The sequence below is a fragment of the Primulina eburnea genome, chromosome 6, assembly GCF_022965805.1.
Source record: "Primulina eburnea isolate SZY01 chromosome 6, ASM2296580v1, whole genome shotgun sequence".
Taxonomy (NCBI): Eukaryota; Viridiplantae; Streptophyta; class Magnoliopsida; order Lamiales; family Gesneriaceae; genus Primulina; species Primulina eburnea.
The window spans coordinates 2,867,578-2,880,894 of NC_133106.1; the positions used below are offsets into that span (position 1 = coordinate 2,867,578).

General features: G+C 38.3%; 1 protein-coding gene across 3 annotated transcripts; it reads right to left on the bottom strand.

Moving 5' to 3' along the window:
• Window positions 1-279: 279 nt before the first annotated feature.
• On the bottom strand, window positions 280-2,057 carry LOC140833769 (sodium-dependent phosphate transport protein 1, chloroplastic-like). 3 transcript variants are annotated; one of them, XR_012118564.1, is made up of 6 exons: window positions 1,953-2,057; window positions 1,216-1,781; window positions 949-1,031; window positions 780-878; window positions 620-689; window positions 280-501 (listed from the first exon to the last, which is right to left on the bottom strand). XR_012118564.1 is itself a non-coding variant. In XM_073198156.1 (6 exons), exons 1-3 carry the CDS (start codon window positions 2,025-2,027, stop codon window positions 1,338-1,340), a joined length of 384 nt encoding a protein of 127 aa, XP_073054257.1. In that variant the 5' UTR covers window positions 2,028-2,051; the 3' UTR covers window positions 280-501; window positions 620-689; window positions 780-878; window positions 1,216-1,337. The 3 variants fall into 3 exon arrangements, 2 of the variants coding, with proteins under 2 accessions (XP_073054257.1, XP_073054256.1); XM_073198156.1 differs by lacking the exon at window positions 949-1,031 and having other exon boundaries at window positions 1,216-1,430; window positions 1,566-1,781; window positions 1,953-2,051; XM_073198155.1 differs by having other exon boundaries at window positions 949-1,430; window positions 1,566-1,781; window positions 1,953-2,051.
• Window positions 2,058-13,317: the final 11,260 nt, after the last annotated feature.

The following is a 13,317-nucleotide window of genomic DNA, read 5'->3' on the forward strand; positions in this document are numbered from 1 at the left end:
ATGTCTCATTATGTAATCTGTAATGACACTTAATGTCTTCTATACTAGTATATAAGGATATTGAAAATTGTCATTAATAGTTGTTTATAATGACTTTTTGAAATGTCTCTATATGAGTTTTAAAATGACATTTTTTATGTACATGATTTAATGTTCTATTGTGACATAAAAAATGACATTTTATGAAATGTCATCGATTTTCAATATTTTCATGATATAATATTCAAAGATATAGCAAATTAACATAAATACAAATACAAAATTTTAAAATAGAAATTAAATTGCTAATAAATAATTGTCATTAATTTTGTAATCATTAATGTATAAGACTGACAAATTTGTTATCTCGAAAAACATCTATATCCCAACAAATGTACCAAATGTATTTAGTTTAAGAACTAACAAACAATTAAGTCTTGTAAAGCAAAACATAAGAAAACTTGTGACGCATCTTCATTATTCAACTATCTCATCTTAAGCAAAATCCAATATTCTTGTCACCTACAATAAAAATTCATATATTTGTATGAATGAAATAAAATTAAAGAAGCACAAAATAAAGAGATTAAAATTTAATTCAAACTAGTGAATATCATACCAAATGAAGTGAATATCATACCAAATGATAAACTGGAAAATTATTTTTTATCCAGATGCACCTAGTAGAAATCTTCCTCATTAACTGTCAACTGCAAACGTAATTGATATTGGTTTTAAAAGATACTAACATGACGAACATAACAATAAATACTAGTTAATTGAAAAGTTGAACATCATACCAAATGACAAGGCCATGCTATCATTCCTCCAAGTGTATCCCCAACCTTTTGTAAAAGATCATATGGCCTAATCAAACTCTCTTCCGGTTCTAGGACAATCTGCACAAGCATTATTTCAACAAAATATATGCTAATTGAGTTTACTATTAAATTCAAGAATACTGCATACATGGATAATCAACATAATTTGGATGGATCACAGCTGACGGGTGGATTCTTGAGCTGTAGCTATAATCAGACTTCCTATAATGACTGTCAACAAAAGCAAGGAACAACTCCCAAAATCAGCGCACTGATATCACTACCCAGGAATTCCAAAACAGCAGTCTTTGTTAGTAACAACTTTAGACTTACTTTTTTTCCCAAATTAAATCAGTATCGTACTATTACCTAGTATTGTACTACTACCTTTGATCGAAAATAATTAAATATATACCTGGTGATAATAGGTTGGCATCCATGTAAGAAAGATGAAAGTTCCCCAGTTGTGACAAAAATGAGACACTATCAGAGCCCATACTGGTTTTTTTGTCAATATCAATTTCCATGGTATAGACTTTACTTTACAGGTTCAATCACTTTACTATTGCCAAGAATTAGCTTCTTTTCATCAGGCGATAACTGGGGGTCCTCAAGTGGTGAGCTGTATGCCTACATCCAGTACTCCTTGTCAAAACCAAATGGGTAAGCAATTGATGGCAGAATAATTTCTTGCGATAAAAAACGTATCAATTTAAATGCAAATTGAAAATTTGCAACCAAATCATATACTAGTAAAGAATTGACCTGGCTGAGCCACCAAGTGAAACAAATTGTACCCAGAGAACCAAATGAAAAGAAGACGGATGGCCAGCCAAATTTATGGATCAAAATTGGCGAAAATGATAGACCAGTTACGGATCCAATATACATCCGACTGTAAACCAATGCCAACGATCTACTCCTCTCTGACACAGGTACCCATTTTGACAGAATATTATTCATAGCAGGCATCGCAACACCCTGTTAGAAAGTGATCTGGCTGAATTCAACAGAAAACTGGCAAAGCGCAATTCGTTGTGACTAAGTTCGCAACAAAACATTATAACCTAGGGACATCCTGATGATAACAGCATTCCAAAGAAAAACTCATAGGAACGATAAATGTTAATCTGCAATGCTTAGAATACTTACCTCACCAACACCCATGAAAGCACGAACCACGAGTAACATAGGCAATCCAAGCTTTGCTGCAATAGGTGCGAGCATTGTTGCTATTGACCACCAATATTTTTATTGGCTAAAAATAAAAATCTCATGAAACCAAAGAAGTCAGATAATGGTCATTATGTTTTATTAAAATCTAAAAGAGAAGGAAAGCTAACATATAGTGTTCATTCCAGAAGTGGAAAAACAGTTAAGCTTCAAGTACTTTTTTCTTACATATGGAGTGGGAGTGTTTGAGAAAAAGGAAACATTAATCAAAGTTAAGAAGTATATATTAAAAGGGTTTACATTAGTTCAAAGAATCTGATCAGCTTTTGCCTTTCAGTATTCAATTTTTTGTTCTTGGAATATCCATCTATATATATATGTACATATGTGTGTGTGTGACAGATCAATTGTCGACTGATGGAGTATAAGTTGTATTGTCCATGTTTAAATCTTATATAATCATATTTAGAATATAAGTTTGATATTCTCAACTATCTTCTCGAAACATAATCCAGAAATCATATTCAAAATAATGTTGATTCATTCGTCATTTAAAATGAATGAGAATAAAGGTTAACTAAATTTCAAGAAACCTTAAATAGTCATCATCCAGGAACTTTGTCCCGGCTGTATTTTGCCTTTACAGTCTTAAGTCTTTGTGCTTTGCCTCGAAAAAGAGCTTATTCTCACAACTGTGCACGTGTGTGCCAATTCCTAGACATCTCCATACTTATTCTCACAACTGTGCACCTGTTGTTTTAATGGCTGGATATTTTCCTTTCAAGAAGCCCAACCTCACGGCTCTGTACAGGAAATTAAGTTTCTAAATAAGTCTTGTTTTGTGTTCTGAGCTATTGCATTGGAATGTCTTCGCAACTCTGTGTTCTCTCGGATTTACAACGAGATATCATAAACCAATCAAGCAAATATTTATAAAGAATGTAAGGCCCAAGATTTTGATTATTGTAATCCGGAATAATTTGAGATTATTGATTTTGGATCTGATATGATTATAGATGCATTATGCCGAGACCGAATGGGGCCAAGTGTATGAATTATACAAAATTGGACAGAACTATTGGCGCCCGAGCGGTAGTTTCTGACCGCCCGAGCGCCAATGTTCAACAGATATATGTCTCGGGCAGAACGTTTGGCGCCCGAGCGGTATAATATTACCGCCCGAGCGCCAATGTGTGATAATCCAAGCATCCGGGCAGAAAGTGTCGCGCCCGAGCAGTACTTTCTTACCGCCCGAGCGCAAGACATGCGAAATAAGAACTTGACATTTGGCTCGTTGCATGTTACGTGTATGTATATATATATATATACACATATTGCAATTCTCAGAAAGAGGAGAAACGAAAGGAAATCGAGAAAAGGGCCGAGGAAGGTTGTGAAAAATCCTTACGCCTTTTGTGAGAAATCCGCCCGTCCGATTTTGAATCCGACTTCGGTATTGAATTCCTATCGACGTAGGCTACGACTGGACGTAAGTTTTACTACGTTTTGATATGTTCTGAAATTATGGTATAGTCAGAATCTGATAGGATTCATATATGATGTTCTTGTCATGTTAGACATCGTATAATTGAAACTCGGATTGAAGAACAAATACCATATGGAATTGTTATGGTTTTCGGAGTAGTTTTGGAGTTGATTTGATATCAGAATTGAATTGTTATTGATTATGAGATGTTGGGATTGATATCTGATTGATATGGTAGTGCTGGATATATTGAAATTATGATGTTATGTTGTTGAAACAGAATTTGACTGAATTCTGATTATATCCAGTATGGATTGAATGGTGTATTGATACCGTACCCTTGATATTGTTATTATCAGATTGAGTATTGACAGGCTTGGGGTTCGAGACTGCGACCGAGTCAGAGTATCAGAAAGAAAGGTATAAATTAATGTTGAGTTGGGATTGCACAACTCGAGTGAGGTTTGACTCGAGTCTCCCTAAATCACATACTTCCATTTATTGCATTGATGTTTGCAATTGATGAGACTTACGATTGTAGTCTATTGATTTATAGCCACTGCATGTAATGACCGCTGATTCGCTAGTCATCGATTGATTTGCTTAGATACTGAATGCATGTATTGATTACTGAGTCGTTGAGTCATTGGCTGATTCGCCTAGTCACCGGCTGATTCGTCTGGTTATTGACTGATTCGTCTAAACTTAAGCTGATTCGCTTAATTACAGGCTGATTCGTCTGGTTATTGGCTGATTCGCCTAATTCTTGACTGATTCGTCAATTCTGCGGCTGATTCGCCCAGACACTGATATATGAATTATATCGATGCCGTTTAGGGATTGATTCATTCATATCGACTGAGATTCGATATAATTACCTATATCCAGACATCGGGATCCCTAGGTTAGAGTTGAGTCGAGTCTGAGACGACGCGTCAGTGGAGTCGAGTCTGTGACGACGCGTCGGTTGAGTCGAGTCTGATACGCCATGTTGATTTACATTGGTTATATCATTCATGTTTATTGAATGCTTGATATTGATTTATGTTTCTGATTTGAGACATGTTATGAATAATTCTTATATGCTTTCGTATATGCTTTTATATGATTGCATGTATACATTGTTTATACTGGGATATTTATATCTCACCAGAGTTATCCAGCTGTTGTCTTGTTTTGTATGTGTGCATGACAACAGGTGGGGCTGGATCAGGGTCAAGAAGAGGATGAGAGAAGATTAGATAGCGTGGTGATCCGGGCTTCGAAGCAACATAAGATTCAGCACTGATATGTAGTTGAACCTAGTTGAATTCTTGTAGATAACACAAGATTTGTATGTTCATGTTTAATATGTAATTTGAGTAGATTACATTACGTTTCTGCTTTGTATTTTAAAAAAAAAAATTTAGACCCTGTTTTATAATTGATTTATTAGTCCCAATAATGATTAAGAACTTGATTAGCTTCCGGGTCCTCACAACAGGTGGTATCAGAGCGATAGATCCTTGACACTGAGATAGGAGCTGGTGAGCGGGGTAGATTGAATTTTCTTTCCTTGCTTGTGAATGCTATCATGCTTACTGCTGTATATAATACATGTTACTTGACTTATCTGATTTGATTTGTAATATGTATTATTGGGAATGAATTTGAACTGATCCTCGATCAGCAGTAAGATGATCGGAGGAGGGAATTGAAGTGAAACAGGTTTGTTGGATTGGGTTACTAATCCTTGTGATTATCAGACATGCCTCCGAGAAGAGTACCTGAACAGGGTAGTACATCGAATCCTCCAATGGATGTAACACCGACTCCAATGGAAACCTTGCTGAAGAGGTTTCAGTCATTCAAACCACCGACTCTTAAGGGTACTGAGACATCAGTTGAGTGTGAGAGTTGGTTAGGTAACATTGAGATGCTGTTTGATTCACTGGAGTACAATGATGAGTGCCGAATTAAATTGATTGGGCACCAGTTGCTTGATGTTGCAAAAAGCTGGTGGATTACGATGAAAAGGGCCTTGGAGCAACGAGGTATGATTATTACTTGGGATGTATTTAAAACTGAGTTTTATCAGAGATTTTTCCCAGTATCGTACAGGAAAGACAAGGGGGCGGAGTTTGCCAATTTGAGACAGGGTCAGCTGAACATTGAAGAATATGTGACCAAGTTCTCTACCTTGTTGAAATTTGCTCCACATGTGGCTGGAAATGACGAAGCCGTTGCCGATCAGTTCATCAATGGCTTGAATCCCGATATATTTACATTGGTGAACACAGGGCGACCAAATAACTTTGCTGATGCCATGAATAAAGCAAAGGGCGCTGAAGCGGGCCTGATAAGGCAGAGAGGAGCTGAATTTGTTCCTCCAGTGTCGAGACCACCGCAACCACCTCCCCGATTCGAGAGTGGCAGTAGCAGTGGTGGCAGGAAAGATTTTCTGAAGGCTAGAGGAAAGCAGTTTAAGAAGTCTGGCGGGCAGTTTTTCTAGCTCCAGTGGTTCTCAGCAGAGTTATACCAGCGTTTACTGCGGAAATTGTGGAGGGAGACATTCCACTGAGCAATGCCAAGGAGTACTTGGTAGTTGCCACTTCTGCAAGCAACAGGGACATTTTGCCAGAGTATGTCCACAGAGGGGTTCCCAAAGATCCCAGGGAGCCGAACCATCTGGACCAGCGGCACAGTGGAGTAGACGATCAGCTGCCGTTCCTTCATTTCAGCCAGCACCATCTCAGTCACAGCAGAGGCCAGGAGGAAGCCAGACAGTTGGCCAGCCTCCTAGACAGCAGGCCAGAGTATTTGCTTTGACCGAGGAGCAGGCTCAGGAAGCACCAGATGATGATGTTGCAGGTAACTGATTTGTTTGATTATCCTGTATATATATATATATATATATATATGGAGGGATACCGGTGCCTCACATATTTTTATTTCTGAAAGATTTGCATTGATGCATGCATTATCTGTTGAGTCCCTATTTACTGTAGTATTTGTTTCTTTTCTTTTGGGAAAAGATCTTGTATCAGTGATTTCTGTTAGATCTTATATACTGTTAGAGTAGGTGCCCGTCGAGCCAAGTGTTGGCCGAGTGTTCACAATGAAACTCTATGTATAAGCAGTCTTTATTTTAATAATATTTGAAATTATTATTTTGGCAAATCTTTATCTGTATACCCATGCTAGTTGCATAGATAAAGCCCTTGAATATACAAATAGTAGAAAGAATATGAGATGCTCATATGATGAGTATCATGAAACTCATATTTGTAATACTGTATATTCTAAACGGTTCCTAGTCGATTCAGCCGCCACTAAGAAGGATATAGGCCGCTCGAGTTAGAGACTAGTATCTGCGATGTGAGTACCATGTTTCATTGGTAGGGGACATTGTGATGTCCGAACATGCAGATAGGTGCTCCTTGTAGAGTGCACTGAACAACCCTCCATAAAAGGACTTTCCAAGTGGTTCTCACTTATCGAGTGGAAAAGTCCTGGTTTATGGTTGTACAGAATTAGTCCTTATGACCCGGGACAACATTGAGACTCTATGTGCTAGAATTACACTTTGACTTGTTTACCGACTCTCATGGGGTCATCAGGTGGCAAGGTTGGGTGTTCTGTCGAAACACATAGGAGTCGATGCATTGTAGTCGGGGATTCACCGCTTACCTTCGGGTATGGATATCCTATGTGTTATCATGTGTATGTAGGTTGAAATCTCTGGCCAGAGTATGGTTGTAATTATGAAAGGGGTTTCATAGATTACACCATTGATGCAACTACAACATGACACATAGTATCGATTCATTGACAACTCTCGATAAACCAATGGTTGTCGAATCGGTCGGGATATATGAGTTGAAGGGACCGTACTGTACGCTAACCATAATTGAATGGTTCTTGCAGGCACTATCATTTGATACCTAGGGAATCATGTAAGCGATGCTGCTAGGCGTTTAACATGATTGGTTGGGTACTATCAGACTTGAGTTCTGACGTTCTTATTATCAAGGTGTTGATAAATAAGAATGGAGCAATTGGGGTATGCTCGTATAAGGACATGTTTAGTCCGAATCACATGGTGATGTGAACCCACGGCTAGTTGTATCAATGAACCATTGAGGGCCACACAAGTACTAGCTTTCTAGATCCCGTTGAGAAGTAAAAAATAGTTCAATGTGTTGAACGGCTTATAAAGGAGTTTATAAGCGTAAGGAAAATTAGAAGTATGACTTCTATAATGGAGAAAATAGTTCAAAGTGTTGAACGACTTATAAATGAGTTTATAAGTGTAAGGAAAAAAATAGAAGTATGACTTCTATGAGAGAAATGTAAATTTTGATTTATGGAAGTGTTCCTAAATTAAAATTTGGCCAAGTGAATAATGTAATTGAAAATTGTGATTTTCATAAACATTATTATGGACTAAATAAATTAATTCAAGTGTTGAATTAATTAAACACTAGTGGACCTAGTAAAGTCCAAATAATTAAATTAATTCAAGTGTTGAATTAATTAAATAATATTGAGTCTTGTAGAGCTCAATTAAAATAATTATTTAACTAGTGGGACTTGGGTAAATTCAAGTAATGTTTAATTAGTCTCAAATATGTTTGAGATAATTAAATTTAGTCCAAGGTTTTTAATTTGATTAAAAAAACCATATTATATATTATGCATGCATGGGAGGTCAAGAGTTGGAGACTACTTTTTGGGATATCAAGGCATGGCATGCAAAAAGGTGTTTTTGCTTTTTGCTTTTTGGACATCCAAGACTAGTCTTCCTTCCCCATTCTAGCAATGCACTTGGCCGAAACTTCTTGCATATTCTCTCCATATTTTTCTTCCTTTTGTGTTCTTCAATTTGTTGGAGAAAACACACACTTCTCTTTGGAAAATCCTCATGTTTTTCTAGTGCAAAATATGAGGGGATCTTCCTAGTTAGTGGTGGGCCTAATTTTGAAGGAAAGGAAGGAAAGCTTGTAGATCTTCTTCCATTCAAGAGCTAAGGTTTTTAAATCTTAGTTGGAGCCATACATCAACCTCAAGAGGTTGATAGGTACACTTTCTTACACCCTATGAATGTCATTTTGTGTGTTTTTGTATTTGTTGCACAAGGAAATGGGGTGGCCGAAATTTTAAGCTAAAAATTTTAGATTTCAAACTTCCGTTGCGCTTCCGACCACTGTAACCGGTCCGCTTTCAAGTGGTATCCGAGCTATGGTTACGTTTTTGTGTAGAAAATACAATATATATTATGTTGAGATCGATTTCTAACCGCATGAGTGTGTTTTTGCAACAAATCGAGGGCCGTTTTTGGGGAAAAATTCGGGCAGCAAGTTGCTGCCCGTGTCGGGCAGCTCGGGCTGCCCGAGGGGCTGCCCGTTTCGGGCAGCTAGGGCAGCCCGAGGGGCTGCCCGAACAGCCCCATCATTTTAAATAAAAAAAAAAAATTTTTTGGTAAGTTGGCCGGAATCCGGCGACGGAGCTCCGGCGACGGCGATGACGACTAGGGTTTCCAAAAGTGTTTTGGATTATCAAAGTGTCATGGGCCTTGAGTTGTTGGGCCATTGGATGGCTAACATATTTGTGAATTTTAAATGGGCCGAAAATGTTTTTGGTGAAAAATGATTTTTGGGCCCTTAAGTTTAAAATTACAAAAGTTGCAAATATTTTCTCATGAAATAAATAATTTAAGTTGGACTTTGATTATTTATAGTAAATTGTGATTTACAAGAAATTCGGTCATAAATAAATTAATTTGAAAGTAGACAAAGGTGTTTGTATACTTTGTTTATTTAGTTTATAATCGTGGCGGTTAGTGATTGGATCAAGATATATAATATTGGATCAATTAATTATTGTGATAATTAATTGATGGTGTATGATATGTGATATTATGCATGAAGGATGATCAAAAGCCCAAGCCCAATTTGCTAGGTGTATGCTAGGATATTTTGTGTTGAATGATTGTAATAATTATCAATTTATCAAGTGGGCTTGGTTTATGGCCCGTTCCCACCCCATGAGATGTATCCCTATTTGCCATGGATATTTATTTGTAAATATTAGTATAGTGGATGATCAAGATTGGAAGATGGTGGCCATGATGATTATGAAGATCGAAGACATGTAAATATTGGAAGCTTATGTAAATGTTGCATTTGCATCCCGTGCATTTACCCTAGGATTGGACCTAGGTCCGTGTTTAGCTCACACGGACCGTTAGTATTGGGGCGATTGATCATCCTTGTTTGTTTACTGTTTATAATATATGCATGATATGTTATAAATAATGAGTATGTGCGTTATTATTATGATAATAACAAAGTTGCATGAATCCGGCAAACATACGATCAAACATGGCGAGCTTTTAAAATAAAATTAATGATGAGACCTTTCAAAATTAAAAACCCTCATTTTGAATAAGATTCAAAATTAATATCAAGCCCGAAAAGGGGAATTATAAATTTGTTTATAATTTCCTTGTCTTCCATCGACAATGGGTGCATGATGAACGCTACCCGTACTCGGGGCTCGGCTCATATTATTGGGGGAGCCCTGGGTGCCGGAAAGCTGTGACATCCATTGACATGGTGATGTGAACTACGTGGAACTACCATGATTTCGGCTCATATTATTGAGGGAACTCATGGCGACCGTCCATTAAGGTTCAACATCGATGGGTTAGGCTTGACACGTAAAGATGAACGACGTCATATTATTGGGTCCTAATCAAACGTGAGACAAAAGTTTACGTAGAGGGTTGCATTGTGATGCAATTGGAAACTACCTTTTAGGAATTGTGATTGGCTGATATTATTCGGGATCATAATTCGCTAATTGGACCTTACGTACCTACTGAGGAAAGGGGTTTCCCGTTTTCACTAGAGGGTAGTGAAAGATGTCAAAACAGTGGGAGTAAATATTTATGAAGTAAAAGTCCATACTTTATATCTTACCAAATATATTAAATAGTCATCAACATTTATCTGTTTTACTTTTCAGTACAAATTTTGACAATGTCTTCGATTCGCAATCCGATATCTGCAATACTCGACAAACACATGTTAACCGGACCTAATTACCTCACTTGGCTAAGAAACCTAAAAATAGTCTTGAATTCGGAAAGGGTAGCATATACACTGACTGAGTCGCCCCCTGTTGAGGCTCCGACTCACTGCAATCCTGAGGAATTGCAGGCTTACAAGGAATGGTGTGACCATGACTTGATAGCCAGGTGTTATATGCTGACTTCTATGAATGATGAGCTGCAGAGGCGTTTTGAGGGTGCAAAGAGTGCTGCTGACATTCATTTGCATCTCAAAGAGCTCTTTGGTGAGCAAACACGACCACTAAGGCATGCTACCGTCAAGGAGCTGATCACTTTGCGCATGCGAGATGGGGCCTCGGTCCATGAGCATGGCCTAAAGGTGATCGGGCTCGTGGACAAGCTCGTTGGCATGGATCTGATCTTGCCTTCGGAGTTGACCACCGACGTGTTGCTGTTATCGCTGCCTAGCTCATTTGATCCTTTTGTGGTGAACTTCAACATGAACAAAATGGAACCGACCCTTGAGGAGTTGGTGAACATGCTTGTTACGTTTGAATCCACCATCAAGAAAGAGAAGTTGGTCCTTTATGTGGGTTCTTCATCTGGTACGAAGATTGATCCACATGGGAATGAAAAGAAGCGTTCTTTCCAACATCCCAAGAAGAACGTGCCCTCGTTGAGGCAATCTCCGAATCCCGTTGAGGCAGCCAGAGCAGTTAAGGCTGACAAGACTGATGATGTATGTCATCACTGCAAGAAGCCTGGACATTGGAGGCGTAATTGCAAAGAATATCTTGCCCAGAAAAGTTCTGGAAATGGTATGTTCTAAATTGAAGTAAGCATTTCAATTAACTCTACTTCTTGGGTATTGGATACCAAATGTTGATCACATCTCTGTAATGTGTTACAGGTGATGGGAAGAAGTAGGAAGCTTAGGGAGGTGTGACCTTCTTGAGGATGGGCAATGGAGCAAGAGTTGCTGCCAAGACCTTAAGAGATGTTTACTTATTGTTGAACAATAGTTTTAAGTTAATTAAGAGATGTTTTGTTTGTACCTTTTTGATGAAAAACATTATTTCCATTTCTATTGTGATAAAGATGGATATTCTTGTTTATTTTGCAAAGGTGTTTGCAACATTTACATGAATGAATGTTTGATTGGTACTTGAGAACTTGAAAACGATCTCTATAACTTAAAATTAAAAGATATTCCGTTAAATGTCCATTCAAAGGCAGACACCATATGAGATATGGATGGGTAAGCCTCCCAAATATTCTTATCTTAGAATATGGGGAGCCCTGCATATGTGAAGCAGGTAGTGGGAGATAAATTGGATAGTTGATCCATTTTATGTTACTTTGTGGGATATCCAAGGAATTAAGTTGGATATTATTTCTATCATCCCCAAGAAACAAAGGTGTTTGTTTCTAGGAATGCAACCTTTTTGGAAAAGGGTTTTCTATTGGATAGAAAAAGGGAGATGATAGAACTCGAAGAAGTTCGAGAGACACCCACAATTATAGAACCCACACCCGAAGAGCCAAGAGAGGAGATACAAGCTCCTAGCAGATACGAGAAAGTCTCGAGACCACCTATGAGGTATGGTCAGCTTCTTGAAGAGGGTCATGATGAGCCTAACCATGGATGTGATCCATGGACCTTCAAGGAAGCGTTATCTGATGCCGATTCATCCAAGTGGCTTGAAGCAATGGAATCTGAGATGAATTCCATGCATTCGAACCAAGTGTAGGATCTTGTGGATCCACCTGAGGGAACTGTTCCCATAGGGACTTGGGGCGGATGGGAAGGTATTGACCTTCAAGGCGCGATTGGTGGCAAAAGGATGTACTCAAAGACAAGGAGTTAACTTTGAGGAAACCTTTTCCCAGTCGCAATGTTCAAGTCCATAAGGATTTTGCTAGCCATAGCTGCATGGTATGACTGTGAGATATGGCAGATGGATGTCAAGACAAACTTTCTTAATGGGGATTTTAAGAAAGTTATTTACATGTCTTAACCTGAAGGGTTTACATCTATCGGAAGTGAGCATATGGTATGCAAACTTCAGAGATCTATTTATGATCTAAAGCAGGCATCTAGGAGTTGGAACCTCAGATTCGACAGTACAATCAAATAGTTTGATTTACTAAGAATCCTGAGGAACCCTTTGTGTATAAGAAGGTCAGTGGGAGTGTTGTGACATTCCTTGTGTTGTATGTTGATGACATTCTACTCATTGAAAATGATGTAGGAATGTTGCAATCAACTAATATATGGTTAGCGAGTAAGTTCTCGATGCACGACTTGGGTGAAGCATCTTTTGTATTGTGAATACAGATCTATTGAGATAGATCGAGAAGATTGCTTGGTCTCACCCAGTCCACATACATTGATACCATCGTGAAGCCGTTCTCGATGGATGAGTCCAAGGGAGGACACCTACCAATGTGTCATGGCGTGTCCCTATCCAAGTCTGTCTCCCAAGACTGATGCAGAGATAGTGGCGATGACACGCATTCCGTATGCTTCGGCAATTGGTAGCATCATGTATGGGATGATATCTACACGTCTTGACGTGGCTTTCGCACTAAGTGTAGTGAGTAGATATCAATCGAACCCTGGTCTTCCACACTGGAAAGCTGTGAAAGACATCCTCAAGTAGTTGAGAAGGACCAATAAAGTGTTCTTGGTCTATGGAGTGGAGAACTAAAATTGGAAGGCTATACCGACTCTAACTTCCAAAGCGATATCGATGACTCGAAGTCAACCTCTGGTTTTGTATTCATGCTCAATGGTGCTGCAG